Below are 27,715 nucleotides of genomic sequence, written 5' to 3' on the forward strand. Positions count from 1 at the left end.
GCGGCAAGATCCATTTTGATGGAGGGGAAAAAAAGCTCAAGACATTCAGATCACTGCGCACCGGACTGGGGTTACATGGCTGCACTCTTGTCCAACAGAGCAGCGGTCTCAGAGGAACAGATTGGTGCTGTACTGTCTTGCCAGTTGCCTCATAGAGGAGCACTCACGAAGCTCTGCACTTTATATGTGGTCTTTAAAATGACCAGGGCTCCCCTCCGCAATGGGATAGTGGCCAACGTAATCTTCCAAATAATCTTCAAAGTAACCTTTTTCCCCCCAAAAGTAGTAGTGTCCACAAGTACTTCTAAAATTACGTACATTATGCATTGTTTGCCAAACACTACTTCTGACACAAGTACTATAAGCATAACAATATTCTTTGAAAAGTGCTTATTTTTTAAGAGCTCCCAAATGGGAGCTTAAGCTATAGGTTGTGGGCTAACAAATGTATATCAAGTTTAGTACTTAGAAAGCCCTAACACATGAATTACCATATACTCCTAAATCTAGATGAAAAATCACAAACATACCCTAAACTAAACAAATATTCAAACCCGGACCCCAAATAACATAATCCTAATCTACAACTAAACACACCATAATTAAACAACCCTGACTAAGCCACATACATTTTACGACCAATAAATCATAGATCTATTCGTCAACATAGACCTCCAAGTTGGGTAGAAATCATCCTCCCAATAACCTGCTCTTGTTCCTACATCATAAGTTGCTGAATTTTTTTATTTGTCAGGGGGAAATTTTTTCCCTAACAACAAAAATCATTAAAGTTAATAGAAGTATAAAATATGGATGATAAGACCAATCCTCCTCAAATCAGCGAACTACAGCAACCTTCCTTCCAATCCCTTGAGATCAAAGGACAATGTCCTCCAAAAATCCCAAAAGAGAGTTGCCTGAAAAGAACAGAAAATTAACCTCGAACCCCAAATCACAAGTGAGAAGTCATTTGTCCTTCAAATTCTTCGTTCCTCTTGAGACAAGAGTCCCAGAAAATGGTGTAGGCACAAGTCCATACCCCCCTTCCCCCCCCCCCCCCTCTCCTACTTTCCCCAAAACTCCCAAATGTCGTTATCAATACAAACAAAAAAATTAGAACATGGATTATGAATATGTTTTTTTGTGTTGAAAATTTGATCATGTTCATATGTATATTCATATAGAAATGTCTCCGCACCATTCCCAAGTGAACCAAACACTAACATGGATATCCTCGACACATTCCCGAACAATCTTACAATGTGAACGAAACACAAATGTTCTCCCATTTGGAAGGCACCCCCTCCCCGTCCCACCTAGGGAAATGTCATGCCATGGTAATTTTTTTTAATTTGACGCAAACCCATCTTATAATTTCTATTTGCCTACTTGAAGTTAAAGAACATAAAGAATTCAATCCAATCTCCAATGTGTACCAATTTCAAAGGTCTTTAATACCAACGACTAAACTTGGAATGTACCTCATAACCACACCAAAAACGACTTGACGCTCGTAAGTGCTCACAATCACATAAATCAATTGATTATGAAGTTGCTATGGTCTCTTTGTGGGATATGGTAGTTCGGGGCTGGTGTAAATGTTCGCATTAACAATTCCTATCACACGACACAGTGATGCCTGCTGTTTTTGCTCAATTGGACTTCGATAAGCCTACAACAGGGGGGCTAGAGTTCTTGGACCAAGTGTTGGATAAGAAGGTCTGGAGCAGTTGGAGGAAGGTACAGTGTTGTTTGTCCTCAGTGACTGTCATCATTCATCCAGATAGCTACTTAGGAAGCGGTTAAAGGCCTCACAAAGATTAAGACAATCGATCCCCTCTTCCTATACTCTTTACACTAGTTGTGAACACATTAAGTAACATGTTTAGGGTCTTAATCCCATCCTTCCAACAAAATAAGAATTGCCCATGTCCACCGGCTGTTAGAGTCGAGGATGAAACGCACTCACCACTGGATTAAGATCATCTTTACCTACTTCTGCAGTTTTGTTTATCGCAAAGAAGATATTTCCTTGATAAAAGGAGAATACAAAAAGGAAAATACCTTCTCCCATCAAAATCTGGAATACTCCCAAAAAAATCAAATAAAAAAAAATGAACCAAAATAATAACATTCCAGCAGAAGATTCCTCTCCTCATACTTGACCATATTTCTCCAACTTCTGTGTATTTTTGTTTTTCTTTTGAACCATATCCTGCCCTTATTACCGTCCTCATTTTCATTTTGGAAATTCTCCTCCTCCCCCCCCCCCCCCCCAACTCCATAAGACTGACAAGCGACCTCTCCTTCAAAATTGAAATCATCTCATAAGTATCACCATCGGCTACTCAAATTGTCTTCCATTAGGATAATGAAATCGTCCTCTAATACTCCTCCGCCATAATCCTCTGCTTGGTCCCTAAATCAGTGTGTAGAGGACAAAGAGTTTGCTAATGGGAGAGTATCTTCCTCCCTTTGTTGCACATAAGCTCGTTGCGTGACTTTGTTCTTCCTTCGGCTTCAGCAGAGCTGTTTCTTGATCATCAACTTCCTCTCACATTCTGCCGTAGAAAACCCGTCTGAGTCCCTAAAGACTTGTATGGTTGGTTCAATTAGTTAGGAAGTATTTCTATTTATGGTGGTTTCAGGAATAAGAACAATGTGAGTGCATGTAACACGTGGTAGATGATACTGTGTTCTTTGCTTTATTCTGGGTGGTTCTATTTTGTTAGTTTTCTGATACAGATTTCTTTGGATATTTAGTGGGAATAATCGACTCCTTTCATCCCTAGTTTTTTTTGGATTTTTTTTTTTCACGTAATAGTTTTGTCTTTCCTTTTATTTTGCAAAGTGAGGATTTCTCATCCCCTTCTGTACTTCCTTATTTACTCTTCGTGAATATCTTCTTTTTCTATTTAAAAAAAAAAAATAAAAGAAAAGAAAAAAAGGTATCCTGTTAAATGGACAGGGTTGGAATAGAATGAATTGTGATTCAAGATTTTTTCCTATTAACTTTGTTCTCCGACTAACAAGAAGTGTCACAATGTGCACGATGCATAATGGTACAAAAATTTAAAAAAAAATGGAGCCTGCACTTTAATTTTTTGCAGTGAAAAAGTAAAAACAAAACATCGAAAACCTAAAAAATGGTGCTATGCCCTAAAAATAGGTCCATGATAGTTTTATGTGCAAAAAGTGGATAAGTGCCTTCACATCACCCATTCAAGGGAACATCTATTATTGTTATTATTATTTTTTATTAAAAAAAAATAAAAAAAAATTCATTAACAGAGAGGAGAAGAATTCACAAGGATCGGAGGATAAGAAATCCTCCTAGAAGAAGCAATAAACGATTACAATAAAGCCCCCTTCAATTCCTCTAAAGATCAGACAATAACATTCCCCAAAAAAATAGAAAGAGTGAGCCCAAAAGGAAACAAGGAAAACAACTCTATCCTGTAGAAGACAAACGAAAGTTTCTATGCCATTAGAAATCCTTGTATTGTTTTCAGTCCACGAAGTCTAAGAGAGGGCGAAGACAACGCATCTCCATAAGACCAACCGTTTCTGCTTCCTCTCAAAACCTCTATATTGCACCAGCAGGAAAGTATAAAATGGTTTGAAGAAGAACAAGAGCAATAAAACACTAAAAAAAAAGGCTCAAAGCCGCTTAGCCACCCAATAGTGAAGAAACAAGGGGTTGGTAGTTTCACTTGACTTAAAACACATAAAACAGATATACAAACTGATAGCCTTGTAAAGTCACAACAACAAAAATATTGGTATTAAGCCTATATTGAACCAGAGTCCACATGAAATCCCTATTTTTGAAAATTGAAAGGAGCTTTTGCCTTCAAGATGAAGTCGTTCAAGGGCAAAGAACAAGGGTGCAGGGATTCCATGTGTTGAGAGAAGATTTGTGGAGAAAGAGCTATCCCATATCCAAATCCTCAAATCAAATCCTCTCTTGCATGAAGAGAAAAAGAATCCGTCACTCTCAAGTTCTCAACAAAATGGTTAGATCATCAACCTCTCTCTCATTGGGCTTTATAAAGAAATGAAAATCCCAATAGAGAGGCCCCGTAGAAAGAATAAAAAGTGTTAATCAAGGAACTGTGTAAGCTGGACAATTTGAAAAGGTGAGACTGTGAGAGACCAAAGACTCCGACAAAACCTCTTCCACCCAAACATCTTCTAGAAACTGAATGGCATTTCCATTTCCAACTTGGAAACGAGTAACAAGGTAGAATAAGTGGGCTACTTGAGAAATGAATTTCCTTAGTATCCCACCTATTCTAATGCAAAGCATACTTGCTTCTAAATTACCATGTTCCAAAAGGAGCCAAACCCCAAGAGGAACCTCCAAAGACAAAGAGATGCATTCAAATACTACAATCCCAAGGCACAAACCCCCCCTCAAAGTTATATCTTCTCAGTTCTAACCCCATCCCAGCTCACAATGTGGTCCCTCTTACCCTCTTTAGCACTTGACGACAAAAAATCCCTTACAATCCTCTCCAAAGCCTCCGCCACCTAGTCGGAAATTTAAAGAGAGAAAATAAATAAAAATGCTAGAAAGAGCTACATTGAGAAGCGTAATGGGACCTCCTAAGGATAGGTAAGCTCTCTTATAACTCCTTAACTTTCTACTCGCTCTCTCTAATACCAGATCTCGAAATATAGAGGAATTAGGGTTGCGACCAAGAGGGAAACCCTAATAAGTTAGAGGCTACTCCAAAATGGTGCAACCAATCAGCTAGGCCTTCAAACTTGGTCCTACCTAAATTGATGCTTGCTGCCCCACTGTTGGACATTTAGATCTTAAGACCTGAAATATTCTTGAATATTTTGGGTAACATAAGAACCTTTTGAAATTTTGTAGCATTATTTATTGAGAAAGAGAAGTGTGTCATCAGAAAATTGAAAAAGGGACACTACAACCTCTTCCTTGCCTACCTTAAGCCCCAGGTGACATTAAGAGAGGGAGATACCTCTGGGATTAATTGGGGGGAGGTGAGGGAGACTATAAAGACCTACGAGAACTCCTTGATGACCTAGGTTTGAAATTAGCAGACCCTGCACGTAATGACTTGTGGGTTTGAATCCTAGGACATATGGGAGAAAAAAGAAGAAAGTATAAAAAGAATTTAAAAGCTTAGTTGCTTCTATTTTTATAGGGGTGGTTAGGGTGTTGGGAAGGGCGGTAAACGTGTTGAGTTATGAAGATTATTAGCTGGAATACAAGAGGTTCAGAGTATATTAGAAAGAGGAATTTGATTGGGGAGGTTTTGACCAACCATTCCCTTGATATTGTTCTCATTTAGGAAACAAAGTTGGATCTTGTCGATAAGGGGTTTGTCAAAAGCACCCAACATGGTTGTTGTAAGGAATGGGCCTTCTTACCCTCTCGAGTTTGCCCTGGGATAATCTTGTTATGTGGAATACTAGTTCTATCTCTAAGGTGGATAGTTTGGTGGGGTCTTTTCTCCTTCTGTTTTGGTTGAAGTGAGAGGGAGGGTTCAAAGGTGGATTTCTTCTATGTATGGTCCTTCTAGACCAAATCTTAGGAGCTCCTTTTGAGATGAGCTTTATTATGTTTTAGGCTTCTGCTCCCTTAGGTGCATTGTGGGTTATGACTTTAATGCGGTGCGGTTTCTAGGGGAGAAAAAAGGAGGGTGGGATGTAACAGCTAGCATGTAGCACTTGGACTCTCTTACAAGGAAGTGCGGTTTAAGAGATTTCCCATTGAGAAATGATACCTTTACTTGGTTTGTGAAAGGGGCTAGGGCAGTCACTAGTAGGCTCGATAGACTTTTGTTCTACAGAGAGTGGGACGATGGATTTTCCAATCTCTCCCAAACTTTTTTCCCAAGGCTTACTTTTGATCATTTCCCTATTATGCTCAAATCATTTCTTGGGGCCCTACCCCTTTTAGGTTTAAAAATGCAGTTCAAAAAGAATGGAATAGGGAGGTGTTTGGTGGTATTAGGATTAGGAAAACCAGCATTTTAAGTGAATTGAAGAGAATGTTAACCTCTCAGACATTGGGAAGGCAAAAAGGTTCCCATTGAAGAATGAGTTAGAAGAGGTGATCTTTGAGGAAGTGAGAAACAAGAATCTAGAGACAAAAGATTAAGTTTTAATGGGTTAAAGATGGCGATTGCAAAGGTTGGCAAATGGGAAACAAGAGACCTATTGATAAGGGAATTGGTTGTGGGAAATGGAGAGACTATTTCTTCTCTATATAAGATTTCATAGTTTGGGAGACCTATTGAGAAGGAGGAATTGAGGGGTGTTGTATTTGGGATGGAGAAGGATAATGCTTTAGGTTCGAATGGCTTTAATATAGCTTTTTTTTTTTTTCATGATTGTTGGGATGTGATTAAGAGAGATTCATCTAAAGTCTTTGATGAATTCTACGGGGAGTAGGATTTTAAGAATGAGTATTAACTCCACATTCATTACTTCGGTGCCAAAGAAGAGCATATCGATCAAGATAGCATATTTCAGATCTATTAGTCTTGTTTCTAGTGTGTATAATATTATCACAAAAGCATTAGCTAGTACATATGAGTGTCGTGCTTGATAAGACCATTTCTAGTGCTCAAAGTGCATTTGTAGGGCATAGACAAATAGTGGATGCCAGTTGGTGGTCAATGAGGTGGTTGAGGATATTTGAAGGAGAAAGAAGAAGGGTTTCCTTTTTAAATTGGATTTCAAGAAAGCTTATGACAGAGTTTGGTTTAGGATTTCTAGACAAAATCTTTGTGAGGAAGGTTTGGTGAGAAATGACATTAGTGGATGAGGGGTTGTATGTCCAATTTGTTTTTTTTGGTTTTAGTGAATGGTGAACCTAAGTCTTAGTATAATGCCTCGAGGGGTATTAGACAAGGTGACCCACTTCTCCTTTTTATTTGTCTTAGTGGCTCATTTTTTGGGCAGAATGGTGTATATAGAAGTGGATAAGGGCCTAGTAAAAGGGCTGGATGTGGGGAGAGAGGGAGTGGTGTTCTACCCCTTCAGTTTGCTGATGACACCAAAAGCACACTAATGTATGAAGAATACACACCCAAAAACAGGGGAAAGAAACAGAAAGGGAGGCTCACAAGCAAAGAGTAACAGAACTGAGATACTTCTCATCAAGAATTGAAGAAGGCATCCTCACAACAAGATAAAATGCTACAAGAACCAAATCACTCCAAAAGATTTCCGGAACATTCATGCAAAAAAATAAACAGCAACTCCATAAGATGCCGATTGTTCTTTTGACAACTCCATTTTGTTGTTGAGAATAATAACAAGACGACTGATGAACCATGCTAGAATTTTAGTAATGATAGTTCAAAAATGTCGAGAGAAACACACTTTGGTATTATCGCTGCAAAGTATACAAACAAAACATGAGAAAAATATAAAATAACTCAAAATGACCTCTCATCAAACAAATCGTGCAGTTCTTGAGAAACCACAAATGTGGCTAAATACCAAAACCCCAACTTTGAAGTAAGATGACTAGGAACCAAAATATCATAATGAACAAACACAAAGGGACTTAAATGCTCATTCACTAACTCAAAAGGCAAAAGGGACACAATGACACTTTCCCAATTGACATGATTTGCACTCTAAACGTAACAAGTTAGCAACCAACAAATTAAAAACCAACTTCCTCAAATTTCTAAGGAGCTCCAGTTCCAATACCAAAGTCCCCGGATCGCAACCAAATGGTCAAATTGGAACCAAGGCCTCCAGTTCCAATACCAAAGTCCCAGAACCGTGCAAACTAAAGACATCCAAACTCTGTTTTTCAATCGTATCCAATTCCATCTTTTCAATGTCCCCATAAATTTCTCCAATTCAAACGCAAAAACTTTACACCATCAGAAATTAGCAACACAGATAATTGCATATATACAAGTGCAGAGAGAGAACCTACCACTGCTTTTGTTATCGCCTTCTTGAAGTCTGCAGCGAACCTTATGCCCTTTCCTGATCAAATTTTTGGAGCTTCCGCAGGTATTCAACCTCAGAATCCGCTTCCTGTTCGCTTCGAAATCAGATTCAGAACAAAACCAGCTCGATTTGCCACAGAAGTCGGATTGAGAACGAGAAATTGGAGACAAACGGGACTTAAGAATCTGCAGAGAAGCCATTTGCTTCCTGAGAAAGTAAATGCGAATCAATCAGAGAGAGAGAGAGAGATAACGAGAAGAGTCACATCCCGGAGGGATAACGTTTATCGGGGGGGGGGGGGGGGGGGGAGATTACCGAGCGCTGGCGTAGAAGCAAGACGAAGTGACGAGAGCCGGTGTTTTTTGTTGGGCGCATATTAGAAACCATGCGTTTAAAAGTACAAACATGCGCGGGTAACTGCTGGCTCTCTCTGCCTGCTTTTGTGGCCAGAAGTTCGGAGGTGCAGATTTTTCCTTTTCCTTTTCCTTGCGTGTCTGTATTGGCTTGCACAATTGTTTATTCCTTCAGCCCCTTTTTAAAATTTAAGGTCACTATTAAACTTGACTTTTTCCTACAATGTGAAAAAATTAAATTTTATTCATAATAAAATCATATTTTAAAATAATATTAATTTAATAAATTAAATTTCAAAAGTTTATTAGTATAATGTCTTAAAAATTAATTAAATAAATTGAAGGTGTAACTACCCTCTTTAACCAATTGACATCATCATAATAAAAAATTTTATTATTATTTTAATTTTTTATAAAAAATATATAAAAAATAAAATTTATTAATAAATCATTAAAAAAATACCTAATAATTATAAATGCTTCAAAATGCTTATTAGATATAATTTTCATAATAGTTTAATGACTAAACACATCATAAAACAAGCAAAACATAGTTCAATATTTCTAAATTCTAAGTAACTTATTAAACATAGTGTTAAAAAAATCATAAACTAAAACTTTGGAATTTATGATTTATAAATTAAAATTATAAATTTGAATGTGATTTCTTTACTTTTTTTTGTATAAAATATGAATATTAAATGATTAAAGAAAACTCAAATTTATATTAATTTATTGAACTTTGTTGAAGACATTTCATTGATATTTTTTGATTTTATTCAAATTATTATTTTATTAAATGTGGTATTCAACCAAATCCAAAAAGTGATCAATTTGCAATTTGAGCTGATTTTTAAACTATATATTATCTTTTAAAAATATATTTATTCATTTAATTTACATGAAATGACAATAAAAAAGATTTAATTATCTAAGTACATTTTCTGAATTATTAGTATTATTTATTTTTTATATGTCTTTAAATTTGCTAAATAATAAACTAATTATGTTGTCATGTTGATATCTATGGGTTTACCAGTTAAATGTAATATCAATGTCATTTCATTCTTTCAATTTCATTATATAATAACAATAGAATTGGCATCCAACTCCTACGCTTTAACTAAACTAAACATTAGAATGAAATTTTATATTCTATTGCATTACACTACAAAATTTCCACTTCCCAGTTGATTTCCACTCTTCCTCTTCTATTTGGACCACAGCGTTGATTTGAAGTAGATGGTAAATTTACATTTGCCGTCTCTAACAAAAGACTGAAATAATTACGAATCCATCATCTCACATCTCTCTCATTTCAGTATTTGTTCGTTAGTGTTAATTTATTACAATATGCACGAACAATGAAACGAGAGGATCAATCAAGCTGCAGGACGTGCAGCAGTCCATGTATGGCGGTTGTCGTCAAGTTCGTTCAATCTATAATTGCGGCTTTCTTGCAAATAAGTTATCCACGACCATATACCCCGGATGATTAAGATGCTCACAAACACCACGCTCCCGATGGTACAAACCACCTGCCCATCATATGAACACAACTCTGAAATCAGCAGTGGAGTTCGCAATAATAATCCACAAACTAATCTAGCCTCAAATCCTAGAACAGCTTACAGCCTCTTGCTAAACATGCATGGTTATACATTTCATTAGCTTCCAAATACCAAAAAAAATGATGAGATACAGCAGTCGTGTGCATGATGAGCTCTAACACGAGGCAATTTCCACACGAATGAGAACAAATTTTCTGGGTTTTATTATTAATCTCAAAGATCATGTGATGCAGTTTAATATTCTCCTCTGGATTTGAAAATGTTAAGAAACTGCCAGTTATGAAAATGGGGAAAAAAAATGCAGGCAGCATGAAAATGTCTGACGGTAAGAAGCTAAGAACCAAAAATGGGCCCAAAGCATATATTTTTTCCATTTAAAAATTTTCTGATTCAACATTATTCATGAAAAGAAAAGAATTTTATATGTTGCAGAGCTATACAAATATAATTGTTTATAGTTGCTAGCTTCCCGCACCAAAGTTGAATAGAAGAGGCAACTATATGTTCAGAGTCACACTCAAGGGGCTCTGTTTGCACTTCTACATAAAAAAATATGACTCATTGGTAGGGCCTAAGAAGTTTCCCAATATATATACACGCGCGCAGAGAAAGGAAAGTGATATTTATTAGATAGAAGTCGCAAACACAGTAGCCAAAAAACAGAGATAGAAAACACACATCAGCCTCACCAAAACCCAGAAACAAAATGCAGCAGCCAAAAATAACACCTGCAGCAGCATCCACCACAAAATGCACACAGCACCTATTCCAAACAAGGACAAAATAGCCCATCTAACAAGTGTAGAATCAGCACCACCATCTCCAACATAAAGCTAGCAAAAAAGAACAAATACTAAGCCAGAAATAGAAGGAAAGAAGAACCGACCACTTCCTCCAAGCAGACCCCAAGACAACTGCTAATTTCGACAACCACCTGCCTCCATAAAACACCATCAACAATACAAAACAGATGAAAAAGAAAACAGTACTTGGGCTAAAAAAAAGGGAAGAACAGACACATCCAACCATTCTCCTCCAAGCAGACCCAAGAAAGACTCTGCATTGTTCATCAATATTACGCAGAGCCAATTTTTTCCCCATAGTGTGATCCCCAGCTTCCATCCCCATCAACTATCAATATCTTCCTCATCATTACCCTTGATACTATAGACCCAGACATCCACCCAAACCAAGTTTGTGCAGCTTCAACACAATGGCCTGCTCCTATACAATATATGGTCATTGGAAGTAAATCATTTGAATTTGAAGAATCTTACTCTCTTTCCAATTGGAAAATGCCCACTAAGATTTCTTCTTTCAACATTTCCAATCCACCAAAAAAATTTCTTGGAAACAACCACTTGTTTTTTTTTCCCCAGAGTCTATCAGCTTTCTTCCACCCAAGTATTTTCACCTTAAAATCCTTTAATGGCACATCAACATCAAGTGAAGCCTCTCGTTCATTGAAGGTGGAAGAACCTTCTTGCTTCATAGCTGCTTCAAATTGATTAGGGGAGGAATGATGATCTGGAGCAGCAGCAAGAACCAAGGGGGCAAAAAGCTCACGCAGGCCCAAACTGCTGGGATAAATCCAAATTATCTCTCTTATTGTCTGCCGCGTGCTGCACCTGATCCTCCTAGAAATTTTGAAATTCAAATTTTGAAATTTCTTGACCAGCTGTTCAAGGAGAAACATCATCATCTCCACTGGGGGAGAATCACACTGGCAGAGATGCAGAGACTGCCAGGTGTCTGATCATCTACAAACTTACCTTTCCGAAAATCAAAACAAGAACTTCAAAGGCTGTCCAATATTCAGTTGAGAGTTCACTGTCAGACTACTCCCCAGCAACAACCAAAAAAATACCTCTCTCCTATCTTCAACCTCAAATTCTTTTTGATGATCTCAGATCAGCTGACAGAAATGACAATACGTGCTTTTATCCAACCTGATTATCTTGGACTTGGACTCTCTACCAACATAAATTTTCCCAAATAATTCTCCATCTGTTTGAAACATGAGACATTCCAATCATATCCGAAATAACTTACCAGATAAGGTTCCCACGGAATCATATCCTTACACCACACATCAAGCCACTCTCCATCTCCTTTAACCAATCTAACATTACTTTTTGACTTTGAAAGCTAAGGCTCCACCCAGGGGGTGAGCCACAAAACCAATTACCCTTCTCTATTGAGGCAAACTTTGCCTTCAAGAATCTTGTATGAATGTACACTCTTCCAGCCAACAACCTACTCAATATAATATCCCTGATTAAATTTTACACATGAGGAGGCCCATGGTAGGGTTTCTTGGTTTATAACAAATCTGATCATCTTTCAACCTTTAGCTTTATCCTGCTCTGTAACAGTCTTGGGCCCAACTCCAATGAGGTATTGTCGGCTTTGGTCCACTAGCCTCACGGATTTGTCCTTTAAAAAGCGCTTCACATAATCGGAGCCCAAACCATCCTTACAAACCCAAGATCTCCCTAGTACATATCTGATGTGGGACCGTGACAGACTCTCTCATCCAATCGCTGACGCCCTTGTCAAAGTGCCTTATACGTCTTTGTATGATCCACCCACATGATATTACCCCTAGGGTGGCTCTGTAACCAAATGTAATGGTCTTGGACCCAACTCCAATGAGATATTGTCTTCTTTGGCCCATTGGCCTCATGGATTTGTTCTATAAAAGGTGCCTCACATAATCGGAGTCCAAACCATCCTTATAAACCCAAGATCTCCCTAGTACACACCTGATGTGGAACGTGACATGCTCTCCCATCCAATCTCTTACGCCCTTGTCGAAGTGCCTTATATCTCTTTGTATGATCCACCCACATGATAGTACCCCTAGGATGGCTCTGTCACCAAATGTAATGGTCTTGGGCCCAACTCTAGTGAGACATTGTCTTCTTTGGCCCATTGGCCGCATGGATTTGTCCTATAAAAGGTGCCTCACATAATCGGAGTCCAAACCATCCTTATAAACCCAAGATCTCCCTAGTACACACCTGATATGGAACCGTGACACGCTCCCTCCTTAGTTCCTTGGTTTATCATGAAGCAGATGGAAGCAAGTCACTGAAGTAAGAGAAATAAAATGATAAATAAACGAGGGCAGGATTAATTATCCAGGACTAGAAACTTGATTGTAGGATTCTGTCATGATGCTGGTAACCGTAACAGCGTTGGAGCAGAACTATGACCATTCAGGATGTTTGAAGATTAGAATGGAAAAGTGAAATCAAACATCTTTGTAGTTCAAAGTGATGCCTGTGCTGCCATTCAGATACTATGAAACCAAAAAACTGACTCAGCTGATAATGATGTTATTATATCTGAATGCAGATATCTAATTGAGCCAAAGCTGGAGCATTAGTCCAGCAGATATATTCAGAATCAGACAAGAGTATGGACGGTGGATCACATTGGCCGAACATTTGTATACAAAGGGAAAAATTTGCGCACTAGTATTTTCTGCCTCAAAAGCTTTAAAAGAGTACTCCTTTTACCCATAAGAGTGAAAATAGAGGGAAACCTAAAATACAAATAATACAGCAAGTTTGCCAGCCAAGCCTGCAAATAACTATTCAAATAAAATATCAAGTCAATGATGAGATTTGCACACCTTATTTCATTTTCTGGTCAATTGCTCAAAGGGTAAAAGAAATTCAACCCCCAAGGTTTTTGAAAATGACACTGCAGCTTTGTGTATTAAAAATATCCAGATAGGCCCCCATTTTACAAAGTTAATGATACATAGCCCCTGCCATTAGGTAGCCATTAAGCACATTTTGCCTTCTTTTCAACATTTTTGTAATAAATTTATAATTTTCACTTGAAATAATGTAATTTGAAATTTCTTTTGGGCATGAACACATGACTGGTGTGTATGCGTTTGCATGTAATGGATATGCACATGTGCGGATGTGCCTATGCAAGATTGTGTATGTTCCTGCATGTGCATATGCAATGTTCCTTTGAAACCCCAAAATGTAGAGCACCAAAGCTAAGCCAGACAAGTGACTCCAAATCAAGGTAGTAAAAATCACTGGACCTTAAAAAGTCCTAGCATTATGCATCAACTGAATACACGGCATAACTACAGTTGAGCACATTTCCAGAGAATCTCTTGCTCAGGTTTAGGAGAGAGAGCCTGGTCTTTCTGGAATGTAGTGGTTGAGAACATATCTCAAAGATTAGATGCCAGGAGGGGGTGATTCTTCACTTCAGGGTTTGGGACCCTTCAAAACCAAAGCACCAAATACAAGACAAAAAAGTAAAGCTATAATAAACTGAGGCAGTAGAAACCACACCTTAAACATCCTAGTACTGTGATCCAACCAGATACACCACATAATTGCAAAAGGTAGTACATCCGAAAGAATCTCCTATTTAGGTGACAGGTGTTCTAATAGAAGGAAATCCAGAGCTTTGTCTTCTCTAGAATTTAATAGTGTCTAGGACATTTGATGAGTTGGAAGGTTCCTTCTTTCATTTTAGGGCATTGGCATGTTTGCTCTCTACTCCTCCATATTCTCTCTCTATTTTTTCAATCCCTGTGCAAGTTGCTAATGGGCTGGAGAAATAGAAAGATTTTCTGTGGTTTGGAAGGGGAATAGCTAGGATATCAGTAGAGCCAAAGAACAATTCTTTAGTGGATAAATGATTATGGTACTTTACTTTGGAGTTGGAGCCCTATGACAAAAGACGATCTAAACGAAGTATAAAGTTCAAAAGAATGGCCAGAAAGCTTAGGCAAGTGCTAATGCCACTCATAAAAATCTATACTTTATCCTTGGGTGAAGTTCTACAAAAGAGAGTGTTTGCTTTGGTGGGATCAAGGGCAAAAGGCATGTTCCAGCTGTTCCAAAAGGCATGTTCCAATCCAGTGGTTGCATTATAGGCGGAGAAATTAACATTTTTTTCAGTTCTGAAAAAGCCGTTTCACATGCATTTGTCCACTTAAATGGAACATCCTTAGCAAGAAGGTTGCACAAATGACATGCAATGGCACTAAAATTTTTATAAACCTCTTATAAAAACCCGCATGTGCAAGGAAGGACCGCACATCCTTGATGCAAGGCTGTGTGGGCAAATTTGAAATAATTTCCACCTTAGACTTGTCTACCTCTATACCCTTGGCAGAAACAACGTGGCCCAACACAATACCTTGTGTCACCATAAAGTGACATTTCTCTCAATTTAAGACAAAATTTTTCTCCTCACATCTAGTGAGGACACAACCTAAATTTTCCAGACATCCCTTAAAAGAGTCACCAAAAATAGAGAAGTCATCCATGAAGACCTCCACAATTTTCTCAACCGTGTCACTGAAGATACCCCTCATGCACCGTTGAAAAGTTCCCGGTGCATTACAGCATTCCCCTGTAAACAAATGTGCCAAAAGGACAAGTGAACCTAGTTTTCTCTTGGTCCTCTAAAGCAATCTCAATCTGATTGAAACCAAAATACCCATCCAAAAAGCAGTAGAAAGAATGACCAGCCACTCTCTTTAGGACCTGGTCCAAAAACAAAAGCGGGAAATGATCCTTCCTAGTGTACGAGTTCAATTTTCTGTAATCAATACGCACACACCAACCCATTTGTATACGAGTTGGAATTGACTCATCATTCACATCGACAATCACAATCACTCCCAACTTCTTACGTACCACTTGAGTGGGACTAACCGACTTGCTATCAGCGATGGGGTAAATGATACTTGCATCCAAAAGTTTTAGGACTTCCTTGCTAATTACCTCCTTCATTATGAGGTTCAATCTACGTTGTGGTTGGTGAGAAGGTTTAGCATCCTCCTCAAGGTAAATCCTATACGTGCAGACCAAGGAGCTAATACCCTTGATATCAGCTATGGTCCACCCTATAGCACTCCTATGGGATCTCAACAAGTCTAACAATATGGCCTCTCGGGCTTCCTCTAAAGTAGAGGAGATCACCACAGGGTAAGTCTCTCCATTGCCCAAAAAAGAATATTTTAAATGTGATGGCGGGTGACCACCGTCATTTGCAACTAAATGAACTCGAGGAATTAAGAAGAGATGCTTATGAGAATTCTAGAATTTACAAAGAGAAGGTAAAGGTTTTTCATGATCAACACATTGTGAGGAGACAATTTGAACCTAACCAAAAAGTCTTATTGTACAATTCTAAACTTCATCTGTTTCCAGGTAAGATGAGATCCCATTGGATGGGTCCTTACATAGTAAGGACGGTTTACCCTCATGACACTGTGGATATTGAGAATCCCAAATATGATAATGTTTTCAAGGTAAATGGGCAACATCTGAAACCATTTTTGGAGGATTTCCCTCGTGTTAGCACTGAGGAGGAATTGGTGGATCTTGTTTACCAGGACCTCCCCTCTACTTAGACCACCTTCAGTCTCGAGGCCTTCAATATATTTCATTTTCCTTACTTTTTTATTCTTGTATTTTATTTTCTTTTTTTTTTTAATTGTTCTTGCTCTCCAATGTTCTTTCTAACCCCTTTTGCAGGTTTGCATCATGCCATTACTTTGGGTTAGATTTCATACAAGTGTTTTTCTTTTTGTTCCTTGTTGTCTCTTTCTGGGTTCTTGATGTTTATCTATTCATGCATTGAGGACAGTGCACATTTTAAGTTGAGGGAAGAGGTTTACACTTGGTGTGTTTAGTACTTGGTCTATTTATGCAGTAAAAAAAAATTAAAAAAATGGTCTATTTATGTAGTTAAAAAAAAAACAAAAACAACAAAAAAACAAAAAAAATACAAAATCTAAGGCTAAACCTCTGCCATGCCTCTTCACCTCCCCCCTCAAGTTGAAAAGCAAGAGGCCTTGCCCTTTCCACACACCATAGCTTTGAGTTGTTTATGTTCCTGCTGGATATGCTCCCGACTTTTCTCTAGCCCTGCTATCCTAGGCCCAAGATCGTTGGAGTAATTGTCCACCAATTTCCTCAGCTCCTTGACCTTCCGTTTCAGCACATTATTTTCTTGCCTCGAGTCTTTAATTTTTTTTTTGGTCTTCTCAAGATATCTGCTGCAAGAAAACAATCTCATTTTAGAGGTGGTTCGGCTCTGCAGACATTGGGTCAGGTGAGATATCGAAGTGACCACCTAAGCACTAAGAGAAATTGCATGGGAAGTTGCACCAGTATCGAACATTGTGGCTAATGTCATTTCATTCCTCATCACATCACCTTGGAGCTGAGGTGAAAAATAAGATGGACCAAGGATATATCTTTGTACCTCATTACGGTTATGGAACAGCAAGGGATTAGGACCGATTGGCACATCTGGTGCCACATTAAGATCCAGAACTTGGTTGTAAGATGAAGATCCTGCCATGAGGATGATTGAGAGTTTTAAAGAGAAGTTAGGAAATTTTGGAGTACAAGATCAAACTGATGTCCTGAGTGCCTAACCTTTGTGCATTCGCTTCCATTTATAGGCACCATTATGTCTCATATTCCAGACCTTTTGAGGTTTTCTGAATCTCTTAAAAAACAATCTGTCTCCTTATCCCGCTGTCCATGTCTGTTGAAGGTTAAAAATTGAAGCCAACACTTCTTCCAATTTATAGATTCAGTGATAATTGTTGTTGACTTGTGATGTTTATATTTTGTAAAAATACTGAGTGACTAACATTTGATTACATTGCAGGTACATCATTCAAGTCTGGTCAAGAACAAGAAAAACTCCATCAAATAACGGCATTCTTTCCCAGTTTCTCAAATCTTCTACCGATGGTCCTAATCCTTGGCGCCGCACCTATCTGCCCTATAGATTATATCCAAATATCCTTGTCTGTTGTCAAGATAAGATTGCAGGCATGCGCAGCCCAAGCAATGTCATGTTTTCAAAAATTTCTGATGCCCTCGCAATTTCTAATCCCTAGGCATATACTTTGATTTTGGTGTTTTGTCTGTTTTCTAACCCATTGTAGATATGCCTTGGATTCATTCTTAAGGTGATACCTTCTCCTAACTCTCCCTAATCTTTTCTTCATGTTTCATCTGTATACATCGAGGACAATGCATAATTTAAGTTGGGGGGTGTGGACATATTAGTCATTCAAAAGAAAAAAAAAATCCTTCTAAAAGAGAGAGAGAGAGAGAGAAGACTTTTTTTTTTTATGAGTGAATTTAAACTTTATTTGATTTCTAGTATGCTCTCATGTGATTCATAGACTTAGTGCAATACTTTGTTTTGAGACATGCTTAATCATCAAATTGGCATCTCACTCATGCACATCTAGGAGCCATTTGAAACACATTTGAGTTTGATAATGCTTGTGAATGAAATCCTTACAAATCAAGTGGGACTTAAACCTTCTTGCTATATTTAAACCTATCTTTCATTTGAAGATAACCTTAATTCAATTTGTTCATATAGAAATGTTTCATTGTTAATGACATATAAGCTTTATTATACTCAATATTGAATCATGGCAATTTATAGAACATGATCTTAAGCCCTCTTGAAAATTCGAGCCTTAATTCTTCTAACTTTCAATATCATTTGTACCCCTTTTGAGCCGTTAGTGTTTTCCCCATTCTTGGCCAGCTTAGAGAAATCTTTTGTGGACAAATATTGTTCAAGGGTTGGCAATGTTTGAAGGATATCATTGGCAGTGGCTTGTAAACAGTGGAGGAACATAGGACTGGGTAAGAATTCTTTATTCTTCATAAAAATAAAAATAAAAACCCTCTGGGCATGTCCTCTATTATAAGCACACTGGTGTCATATTTAATGCTCTATTTGCAGCCCTCTTGAGCAATAACTTCTTGAAGATTGTCATTTACAACCTTGTTTTGGTGTGTTTTCTTCAATCCCATTTCATGTTTGGGTGTTTAACTTTGTGTTTGGATAGGTTAAAATTTGTGATGGTCATGGGTAGTGTCCTAAGCCACATTGAAAAGCGATCACAATTTTAATTCCCTTTCCTTCTTACCTGAATTACATTTCAACCAATGAAAGTCCTTTTTGATTTTATGAATTTCCATGTGTTTCAGTTTTGAATAATTTTAATGAATTATGTGCCACTAACATGCTACTTATCAATATTATAATCCATTACTCAATTATCGAGATTTGTTTCCATCTGTGCCATTTTTTTCTATTTATGTGAATTATACTTGAAATTGCTAGTCAAATACTCTTGTTCACATGAGTTCTTGGGTCAATGAATACCCTATTTTCAATGAGAGGTTTTATTTCTGAGAGACACCATGGTGAGGTCTTGAAGTCAAAGCTCAAAAATGGAATGATCTAAATTCATCTGCATTCAGATTACTTGGATTGTTTTGAATGGCAAAATTAACTTACACATTGAGAATTGGATTGATGCATTCGAGTTTTTTTTCTAAAACTTCATATTACTCATAAGTAAATTAATTAATTGAGCATTCCAATTGTTGGACTAGTTTGAAATTCCTATGTTGGATAAGGGAGTTATTGTTTTAAGTTTTATTTTTGTTTTAAGGTAGTAGCCATTTTTTCTTTTTTTATTTATTTTTCTCCTTTCATTTATTTCTATTTTTATTTTATTTATTTTTGTAGCAGTCCTTGCTGTTTTCTTTTGATAGCATGGATGATGTTTGTGGATATCATCTCTGCAAGCTCTCACGAGACTATAACTCGTCCACTAGGGGGAGCCTAGGGGTTTAAAGGCTTGTTGCATGCGTTAAATGCAATCGTGTTTCCTTACGAAAGTGGCTTTATTTTCCAATTTTGTACTTTATTTGACGTTTTTTCTTAAATTATTTTGATTGCTAGGTACTAGCAATGTGCAAGTTGGGGGGTGTGATTAGTACATTTTATTGCATATTTATGTACGTTTATACACCATCTTATTGTACATAAATAAGTTAACTCATCTACGTAACATGTATTTAGAATTTATTGTGTGATTTTTGTATTTTGTAGGTAAATTGCAATAAATAATTGATTAGCCCTTGTGTGGAGAATGGATTGGCGGCAAAGACTTTAGATATTCAAAGGACTAATTTGTGAAGCGATAAAGGATGTTTGAAAGAATTGAATAACATCCAAGAATACTTTAATTCGGACCAATTGAAGTAATGTAATAGTTTTGCACAGTTTTGGTAAATCAATCATAACTTTTGACTCGGTTATCCAATTTATGCAAACTTGGTCTCATTTTAAAGAACACTTCAAGCCCTACAAATTTGCATTTCACGAGAAAGTCCCAATTACAATGTTAAGACGTCCAAATTTGAGCTGAAAGAAAAGTGACGGGATTAAGAAATAAATTTCAGCAACATAAGGAGTGCAATTAGCATTTTGGTTGGTGGAGGAGTGTAATTAGTGTTTGTAGTAGGTTTAGAGTGTAAATAGCAATTGTGGTAGGCTTAGGATTGACACTAATAATTGTGGTAGGTTGAGGAGTGAAGATAGTGATTTTTTAACCTATAAATAAGAGGCTTGTGTTAGCCTTGGGTGATATATTAAAAAAAAAAAAGGAAAAAAAATAGTGGAAGAGTTCCTTCATTTTCTTATATTCTCTCTCTCATTTATTTCCTTATAAACATTCAAGAGTATTTAATTTAAGTATTTCTTCTTTTCTTTCTAATGGCGAACTAAGCTTCAAGCTAGCCTAAGGGTGGAGTCCTACATCCCACTAATGGTAATTCTCATCTCATTCTTCAAGTACTTTATGTTTAAGTTGATTAATGTTCAATGATCTTTTTCTACAAACTTTTTGGTTTTGTAAACTTCTTGATTGATTGTAGACAAGTTAAATCTTGGCACAACCAATGCTTTTTGTTCTTAGATTCTAAAAGTTTTGCTAAAACAATTTCATTGACATTAATCAACAATTTTTTTGTTAAACTTATGCATTTCAAGTGATATATCTTCTGATCAAGACCAACAAGTATATTGATGTTGGTTGAGTTATAAAGATGAGATTTGATTACCATTGATGAGATTAGGATCAAAGCCTAGCCCTTTAATTAAATTGTTATAATCAAGTGATAGTTTTATTCATTAAAATCAATCCCCACTCATCTCACTCTAAATTATTTTGTGATGTATGAACTCTTTAAACTTTCCAATTGAATCCCCGTGAAAATGACCTTGGGACTCCAAGATTTACTATGCTTGACAATGGAATTTTCCTACGCTTGGGAATCGGACAATGATGAACAAAATAAATTGACAAGCAATGTGCTTCATAGCAACTAAGCAGAAGTGGATATGGAACGTCTAAAGAGCATATGGCATATGAAACGTCTAAAGAGCACCAAATCAATCTAAGGTCACAAAAAAAAGATACAATTATCAAGAACCACATTTTGACAATTAAGAAGATAACAAAAATTTAGTGATATTCAACAGCAAGCATGCACAAAGGAAGTACATTACCTCAAGGAATGCCTTCAAAATCCACAAAAATGCCAGCACAATTGTTCCGTTAACAGAGAAATCGACCTACGTTGAATAAAAACTAGTTGGTTAACATAATAAGACCACAAGTACTCTACAATATAAAAAACTCTGCATAACAATAGACCTTTGGCATAAGTTCCTATGTTCTCAAAACAAAATAAATAGTAATTCAATATTTAAGGAAACAATGAATATTAATACAGAGTTTAGGAAAGTGACATTTTTCTATAGGATTATGCAGGTAAAAGGAGAAAATGCAAATTAAAGGAACATTCCATTTAATTTTCATTTTTAAATAAATTAACAGCATGAAGCCACAAACTCTGATTAAACCAAAAATTACACATCTATCATTAACTATCTATGTACTTCATACTAAATATGGCTGCTGAAAATACAAAGCTACACCTTATTTGTAATTCTTAAAATACAATGGTAAGAGCAGTTACTGGCATTTGCTCCTAAGAAAGCATAAAAAGAAATTGTATTTTTAAAAATTCTTGTACAGTGATATCCTCACATCCTAGCCTAGTTCCTATTGTTCATGTTCATTTATTTCAGTAAATTAGAAATTCTTAAAACTCCGGAGTCTTGCCCTGCTACATTTACAATAATTAATACTCCAAATACACTCCATTTCTAAAGTTCATGCAAAAATTTTGAACGCAAAAAGTCCAGGCTGCCAGCATTGCTTCAATACGAGAGAAATAGATAACTGCAAGTGTGTACTTCATGGGAGGTAATAGACCAATTACCCCCAAAAAAATGCTAAAATTAACTGTCTACGCTGAAAGGTCACAACTCACAACTCTGTCTGCACTGACCAAACTTAGAACTGAAATAGCAAGTAGTAACATAAGACATAAAAAAGTGTAATAGATGATTAAAAAATATTAAAGTAGGTATTTCAACAGTTAAATGCATGATACAAATCAGTCAAACAAAGGTCAAAAGGAAAATTAGTTTATGTTGAAGAGCAATAATTTATCCAGTAGAAGAGTGAAGAATTGTACAATTATTTATTCATGATCACTAATGACCTGTATTCGGGAATTCACCATCAAATTCAAGATAAAATCAAACAGCTAAGCATTATGTCTAGCTGCTCAGCCATGAGAGAATAGCAGAACAAGATCGCGGTCATCACTGCCTTTTGGTTTTAATCAAGCACGTATAGAAGTACGTTCCAGTTGTTTTCGAGCGATGAGCATAAATGGATCACACATTAAAAATCAATTGGTTTAAATTCGAGGTAGTTGTAAACGCTAAACAAACCAATCCACAATGCAATAACTTCTTCGATACATTTTAGCAACAAATTAGTACTTACTATTCTCCGCAAGTGCAGCTATGACCCTCAAACACTCACATTCAATTCTCAATACACAAAGACAATAAGCTCCTCACCAATTTGGTAGAGATGGAGAGAGGGAGAATAGATCGAACGGCCTTCCTGGCTTTCCGTGAGATTTTCTTGAACATATTCTCAACAAACCGAACCAGAAGATCCAAACTCCGATCGTCTTCACTATCTTCGTCCTCGTCATCGCCATCGTCATGGTCGACACCATAGTCGACAACACCGCCGCTCCTGCGACTCCAATTACGAGGATCGTCCACTAAAATACCATTCGCCTGAATCAAATCCAAACCGCAATCAGCCCGTCAGTTCGAAGCCTCTGTCTCGAAAAATCCAGAGAGAGGGATAGAGAGAGAGGACCTGGAAGAAAGCGAATGTGCGTCTTGAAACTTGAAGGGGGGGGAGGGTGAGGAGAGAGTTGAAGTAAAGGGGGATGGTGCGACGACGAAGGCGAGGGCGATGCTGGTTTGGTTGCGAGAAGAGAGAGAGACGACGAGGAGAGAGAGCAGCGAATGATGAAGTGACGACTCCATGGTCACAAACATAAGATTTCACCATAAGATTGAATCGAGACGCAGAAGAAATAAATAACAGGAGGCTTTCGACGGCGGTTTGCAGGCGACCTTGCAGGCTGAAATTGTGAATCAAGGGGGTTGAACTCAATTGTGAAAGAGTACAGTGGGCTTGACTCAAAAGTATGAAGCTCCAAATTTGATTTCAATTACTTAAGTTTTTTCTAATTAGAGGAGGATAAGAAAAATCAAAAAATCAAATAATTGATTAATCATTTTTTTGATTGGGTCTCACTTCGAAGTTCTTAATTTTTTTTATTATCGGTTCGATTTCGATTTGGCCCGTCCAATAACCACAATTAATCGAACCAAATCAATATACTATAAATATACATACAAACTCCCAAAGCATGACGCGGTGGAAAGGCATTAGGAAATAAAAAGAAACATCGGGGGTTCAATTTCAGGTAGATATACTTACGAAGTCAACGGTACCTGTGGATAATGAGAGTTTATTATATGAGCCAGCGGGGACCGTAGATGGTAAGTGTTCGCTCTGTGAGCCAACGAGGACCGTGGATGGTAAGAGTTCTCTGTGAGTCAGCAGGAACCGTAGATGGTAATGAAAATGTCTCTCGAGAGTCGAGTTGACCGAACGTTCAACTAATGCACAGAAGTCGTGTTCACATCCGGACTTTACCCTAATCAGCGAGACCTAGGGGTGGAGGACGCTGATTCATAGGTTTGGTGCCGCACCAAAGGGTTCGAAGGGCTCGTTGGTGGCTAGAGTTCCTATGTAAATAAATAAATATATATATATATATATATATATATATATATATACATACAAAATACATATTATATATAGTATGATATAAAATTTTAATAATTCAACTTAAAATATTTTGCATTAATATAATATTCAAGCTCAAATTTTATTTTAAATATTTTAAATTTACATGTTGATTATTATGAAAGAAAAAATATTATTTTTAGTCTTTAAAATTTTAAATTACATTTAACGATTTGGTTTGATTAACCATTGGATATTGGTCTAAAAATCGATCAACCAAATTTCAATTAACTATTTTAAATGGTTTGATTTCAATTCATTCTAGCGAACCGAAACTTCGGTTCGGTTAATGGTTTGGGGGCAATGGTTTAATTAACTACACCATGTCCACCCCTAATTACAATAGTTCAAAACAAAATCAAATCAAGTTACTTACACCCTAAGTTAAAACTAATCATGTTCCTACACTATTTACGTGTTTCACAACTCTCTATTTAAAAAATCAAAATTAAAAATAATTTTAAAAATAGCAAAAAATTAAAGAGTATAAACTCGTTGTGGAATAACAATAAATTATTATTAGGATATTTTTTAGATAATTATAAGTAATTATAAGAGTAAATTTGATATAATTATAAAAGTATTTTTGTATGTTTATGAGTAGTTAAAGGGGCGTCGTGGAATAATTGTTAATAGTTTCTATACTATTATAAATGAGATTTCCCTCATCTTTTTAAAACTTAAAATTAATCTCATGTAAAATATTTTACACTTGTTAAAAAATTAAACACTTAAGGGTATAAATGTAAAAAACACATAATAATTCACATTTAACAATTTCTAAAAAAATTGGGAAGTAGCTTTCCTTTCTCTTTAACCTCTTCAATCGGTTTTCAAAATACCGTTATATTATTTAATTCTTTGTTATTGCTTATAATTTTTTAAAAATATTAAAAAATCAAGAATTGTGAAGCATGCACAATTCTTTAAAAATGCCCCTATGCCTACCTATAAATATTTAAAAAATGCTTCATAACTATCTACTACTTTAAAATAATATGTTTCTTTAAATTCATAGCCTTCTATTAAGTTTCATATTTTGAGATATAAATATAGTCTTTTTTGAAAATTATTTAGTTATTATTTTATTTTGTAACAATTTTTTTATAAATAGTAAATAATTATTACTCAAAATTCACAATCAGTACACATTACACATTAGTAGATTTAAAATCTATTTATTAAGATGATTTATAGTTTCTAACACTAATAAATGCTTTCAAACAATCTTTAAAGTATTACAATTTTTAAAATAAAAAATAAAAAATGCTCCTATAACTATCTATAAATATTCTAAAAATATCCCGCAATCACTAATAAGTATCTTGAAATAATATTTTTCTTAAATTTTTTGGAAGAGCTTGCAAGAAGCACTGGAGACGAAACTTACTTTCAACATAGTGTTCCACCCCCAGACTAATGGACAATCAAAGAGGACGATACAAATCTTGGAGGATATGTTACAGGCTTATATATTAGACTTCGGTGGTAGTTGAATTTAGCTTCTACCATTAGTAGAGTTTGCCTATAACAACAGCTTCCAGGCTAGTATCGGAATGACACCGTTCGAGGCATTATATGGTCAGAGGTGTCAGTCTCCTCTGTCTTGAGATGAGGTCGATGAACAGCAGATATTGGGGTCCGAACTTGTACAACAGGCTTTTGAGAAGGTCAGATTGATCAAGTATATGATTAAATCAATTCAGAGTCGACAGAATAGTTACGTGATGTTCGCCGTCGTGAGTTGAAATTCGAGGTTAGGGGTAAGATATTCTTGAAAATTGCTTCGATAAAGGGGGAGATGAGATGTGAAAAGAAAGGCAAGATAAGCTCGAGGTATATCAGACCATTTAAGGTACTGGAACGAGTGGGTCTGGTGACCTACAGAATTGCACTACCCCCAGTGCTCTTAAGGATCCATGATGTGTGATGACCCAAAAATATATATACGATTAAAACATAATAATAATAATAATAATAATAATAATAATAATAATAATAATAATAAAATAATAAAAATGGTCATTAAGTTAATATCAATACAGAAGTGTTTTCTGTAGGATCCTTGATTTCATGTTTGATGCCTAAGAAAGACCTTATCTTAACGAGTGCTTGAAGACCATTGCGGCTCAGTCGCTTATTGGAGGTCGGCTTAGTAAAAATAGAATTTCATAAAATAAACAGGATAGACACTATTTGTACATGTCAATAAATACATATATTAATAGTGTTTTGACAAATATAATTTGTAGAAATACATGGTAAAATAATAACAATATAGGTATCTTATATGGGGCCCACAAGATTGTGTGGGACCCACATGAGTCCCGAAGTCGTGTGGGGTCCACATGAGTTCTGAAACTATGTAGGGCTCATAAAAACATGTGAGGACTATTGGAGTTACGTATAACCCACTTGAGTCTCAATGTTGTGTGGGGCCCACAAGACCAGGTAGGGCCCACATAAGTTTTTGAAATTTGAATTTAATTCTTAAAAAAAAAAAACTAAAATATGGCTTAAAATAATAATAATAATAATAATAATAATAATAATAATGATTTTAAAAAATTAAATAAATAAAAAATTAATTAATTAATTAATTAAGTAATTAATTAATTAAAGGGGAGTGGTGGCAAGCACTCCCACATGGCCTCCATCCCTATCCCATATTCAACCCATACTTAGTACATTCCTTGCCCATTCTTTAATTAAAAAAAAAAAAATTATAATTTCACCCCTCTCCTCACGCTTTTACAAATTTCATTTCTTTCTCAAAAATTTTCCTATAAATAAGAAACTTTCAACCTTCATTTTTCACAAAAATTTTCAAAGAAAGAGAAAGATTAGTGAGTAAAAGAATTAATAGTGGAGAGAGAATTTTTGAGTAAGTTCTCACTCACCTACTATTTCCGATCTCATTTATTAGTAATAGATGTATTTAGCATAAGGTAAAAGAAGAGGTAAGTAAATTTGATTATGTTAGATTTTTATTTAAAATTCATACTCGAATTTATTTGTAAGTAAATTTCGATTATGTTAGTTAGTTTCATAAAATTCTTTTGAGTTTATTTTTACGCATATTTAATTATACTAGTTTTATCTTTAATATACTTACATTTATTTTTTAGTCAAGAAATGTTCTAAACCCCTCAGGTATTTTACATTATTAATTTCTACTTAAAAAAATATTTTTAACACAAAAATTGTGTGGTATGAGTTTATTTATACATTACATATTTCACGAAGATATGAGTAAAGATTACATGAGTTGATTTTTTTTACGTTGCGTATTTTACAAAAATATGAGTAAAAATTAGATTTTCATGATATTATTTTAATTGCACAAATTATATAATAAAAATATTTTTAAAACCCCTTTATGGCAAAGAAAGTTCAAAGTTACAGATCCTCGGTATCACAGCTTAAAGTTTAAACGGATTAGAGTGCACCCATACTATTTATAGAATGGTTTTATATGGTAGTGGATTTATCTTGAGTGCACACCTAGGTCGGACCAGGGTTTAATAAGGAAAATCTTACTTAATGATGATGTACGTTGATTTAGTTTGACCAACCAGTCAGCTAAGTCCAGTCTTCGGACCGCGCAACTTAGTCATGGGGGTAAACATGACTTACGATTAATATGTCTAAGGGTCATTTTTACAGTATATGTATATATATATTTA

At 36.0% G+C, this 27,715-nt stretch overlaps 2 protein-coding genes across 2 annotated transcripts in view; both read right to left on the reverse strand.

Moving 5' to 3' along the window:
- LOC131164090 (uncharacterized) overlaps positions 1-8,457 on the reverse strand; it is a 40,481-nt gene extending 32,024 nt beyond the window's left edge. The window contains exons 1-2 of the mRNA XM_058121056.1: positions 8,269-8,457; positions 7,937-8,160 (exon numbers count right to left, since the gene is read on the reverse strand). Of these exons, the coding sequence (XP_057977039.1) occupies positions 7,937-8,160; positions 8,269-8,360 (316 nt within the window). The 5' untranslated portion in view covers positions 8,361-8,457. The remainder of the gene's footprint in view (positions 1-7,936; positions 8,161-8,268) is intronic.
- A 984-nt stretch (positions 8,458-9,441) lies between these two features.
- LOC131164091 (protein SHORT HYPOCOTYL IN WHITE LIGHT 1) lies at positions 9,442-23,391 on the reverse strand. The gene is made up of 4 exons (XM_058121057.1): positions 23,025-23,391; positions 22,712-22,939; positions 21,281-21,346; positions 9,442-9,844 (listed from the first exon to the last, which is right to left on the reverse strand). The coding sequence occupies exons 1-4, from the start codon at positions 23,220-23,222 to the stop codon at positions 9,689-9,691; spliced, it is 648 nt and encodes a 215-aa protein (XP_057977040.1). The 5' UTR covers positions 23,223-23,391; the 3' UTR covers positions 9,442-9,688.
- Between the last annotated feature and the right edge of the window lie 4,324 nt (positions 23,392-27,715).

This window comes from Malania oleifera, chromosome 9, assembly GCF_029873635.1.
Source record: "Malania oleifera isolate guangnan ecotype guangnan chromosome 9, ASM2987363v1, whole genome shotgun sequence".
NCBI lineage: Eukaryota > Viridiplantae > Streptophyta > Magnoliopsida > Santalales > Ximeniaceae > Malania > Malania oleifera.

Coding starts and splice junctions, on each gene's coding strand:
- LOC131164091 (XM_058121057.1), bottom strand. CDS start 23,222: ATGGTGAAATCTTATGTTTGTGACCATGGAGTCGTCACTTCATCATTC. Junction 22,940..23,024: donor GCACATTCGCTTTCTTCCAG/GTCCTCTCTCTC, acceptor GATTTGATTCAG/GCGAATGGTATTTTAGTGGA. Junction 21,347..22,711: donor TCTCCATCTCTACCAAATTG/GTGAGGAGCTTA, acceptor TATTCAACGTAG/GTCGATTTCTCTGTTAACGG.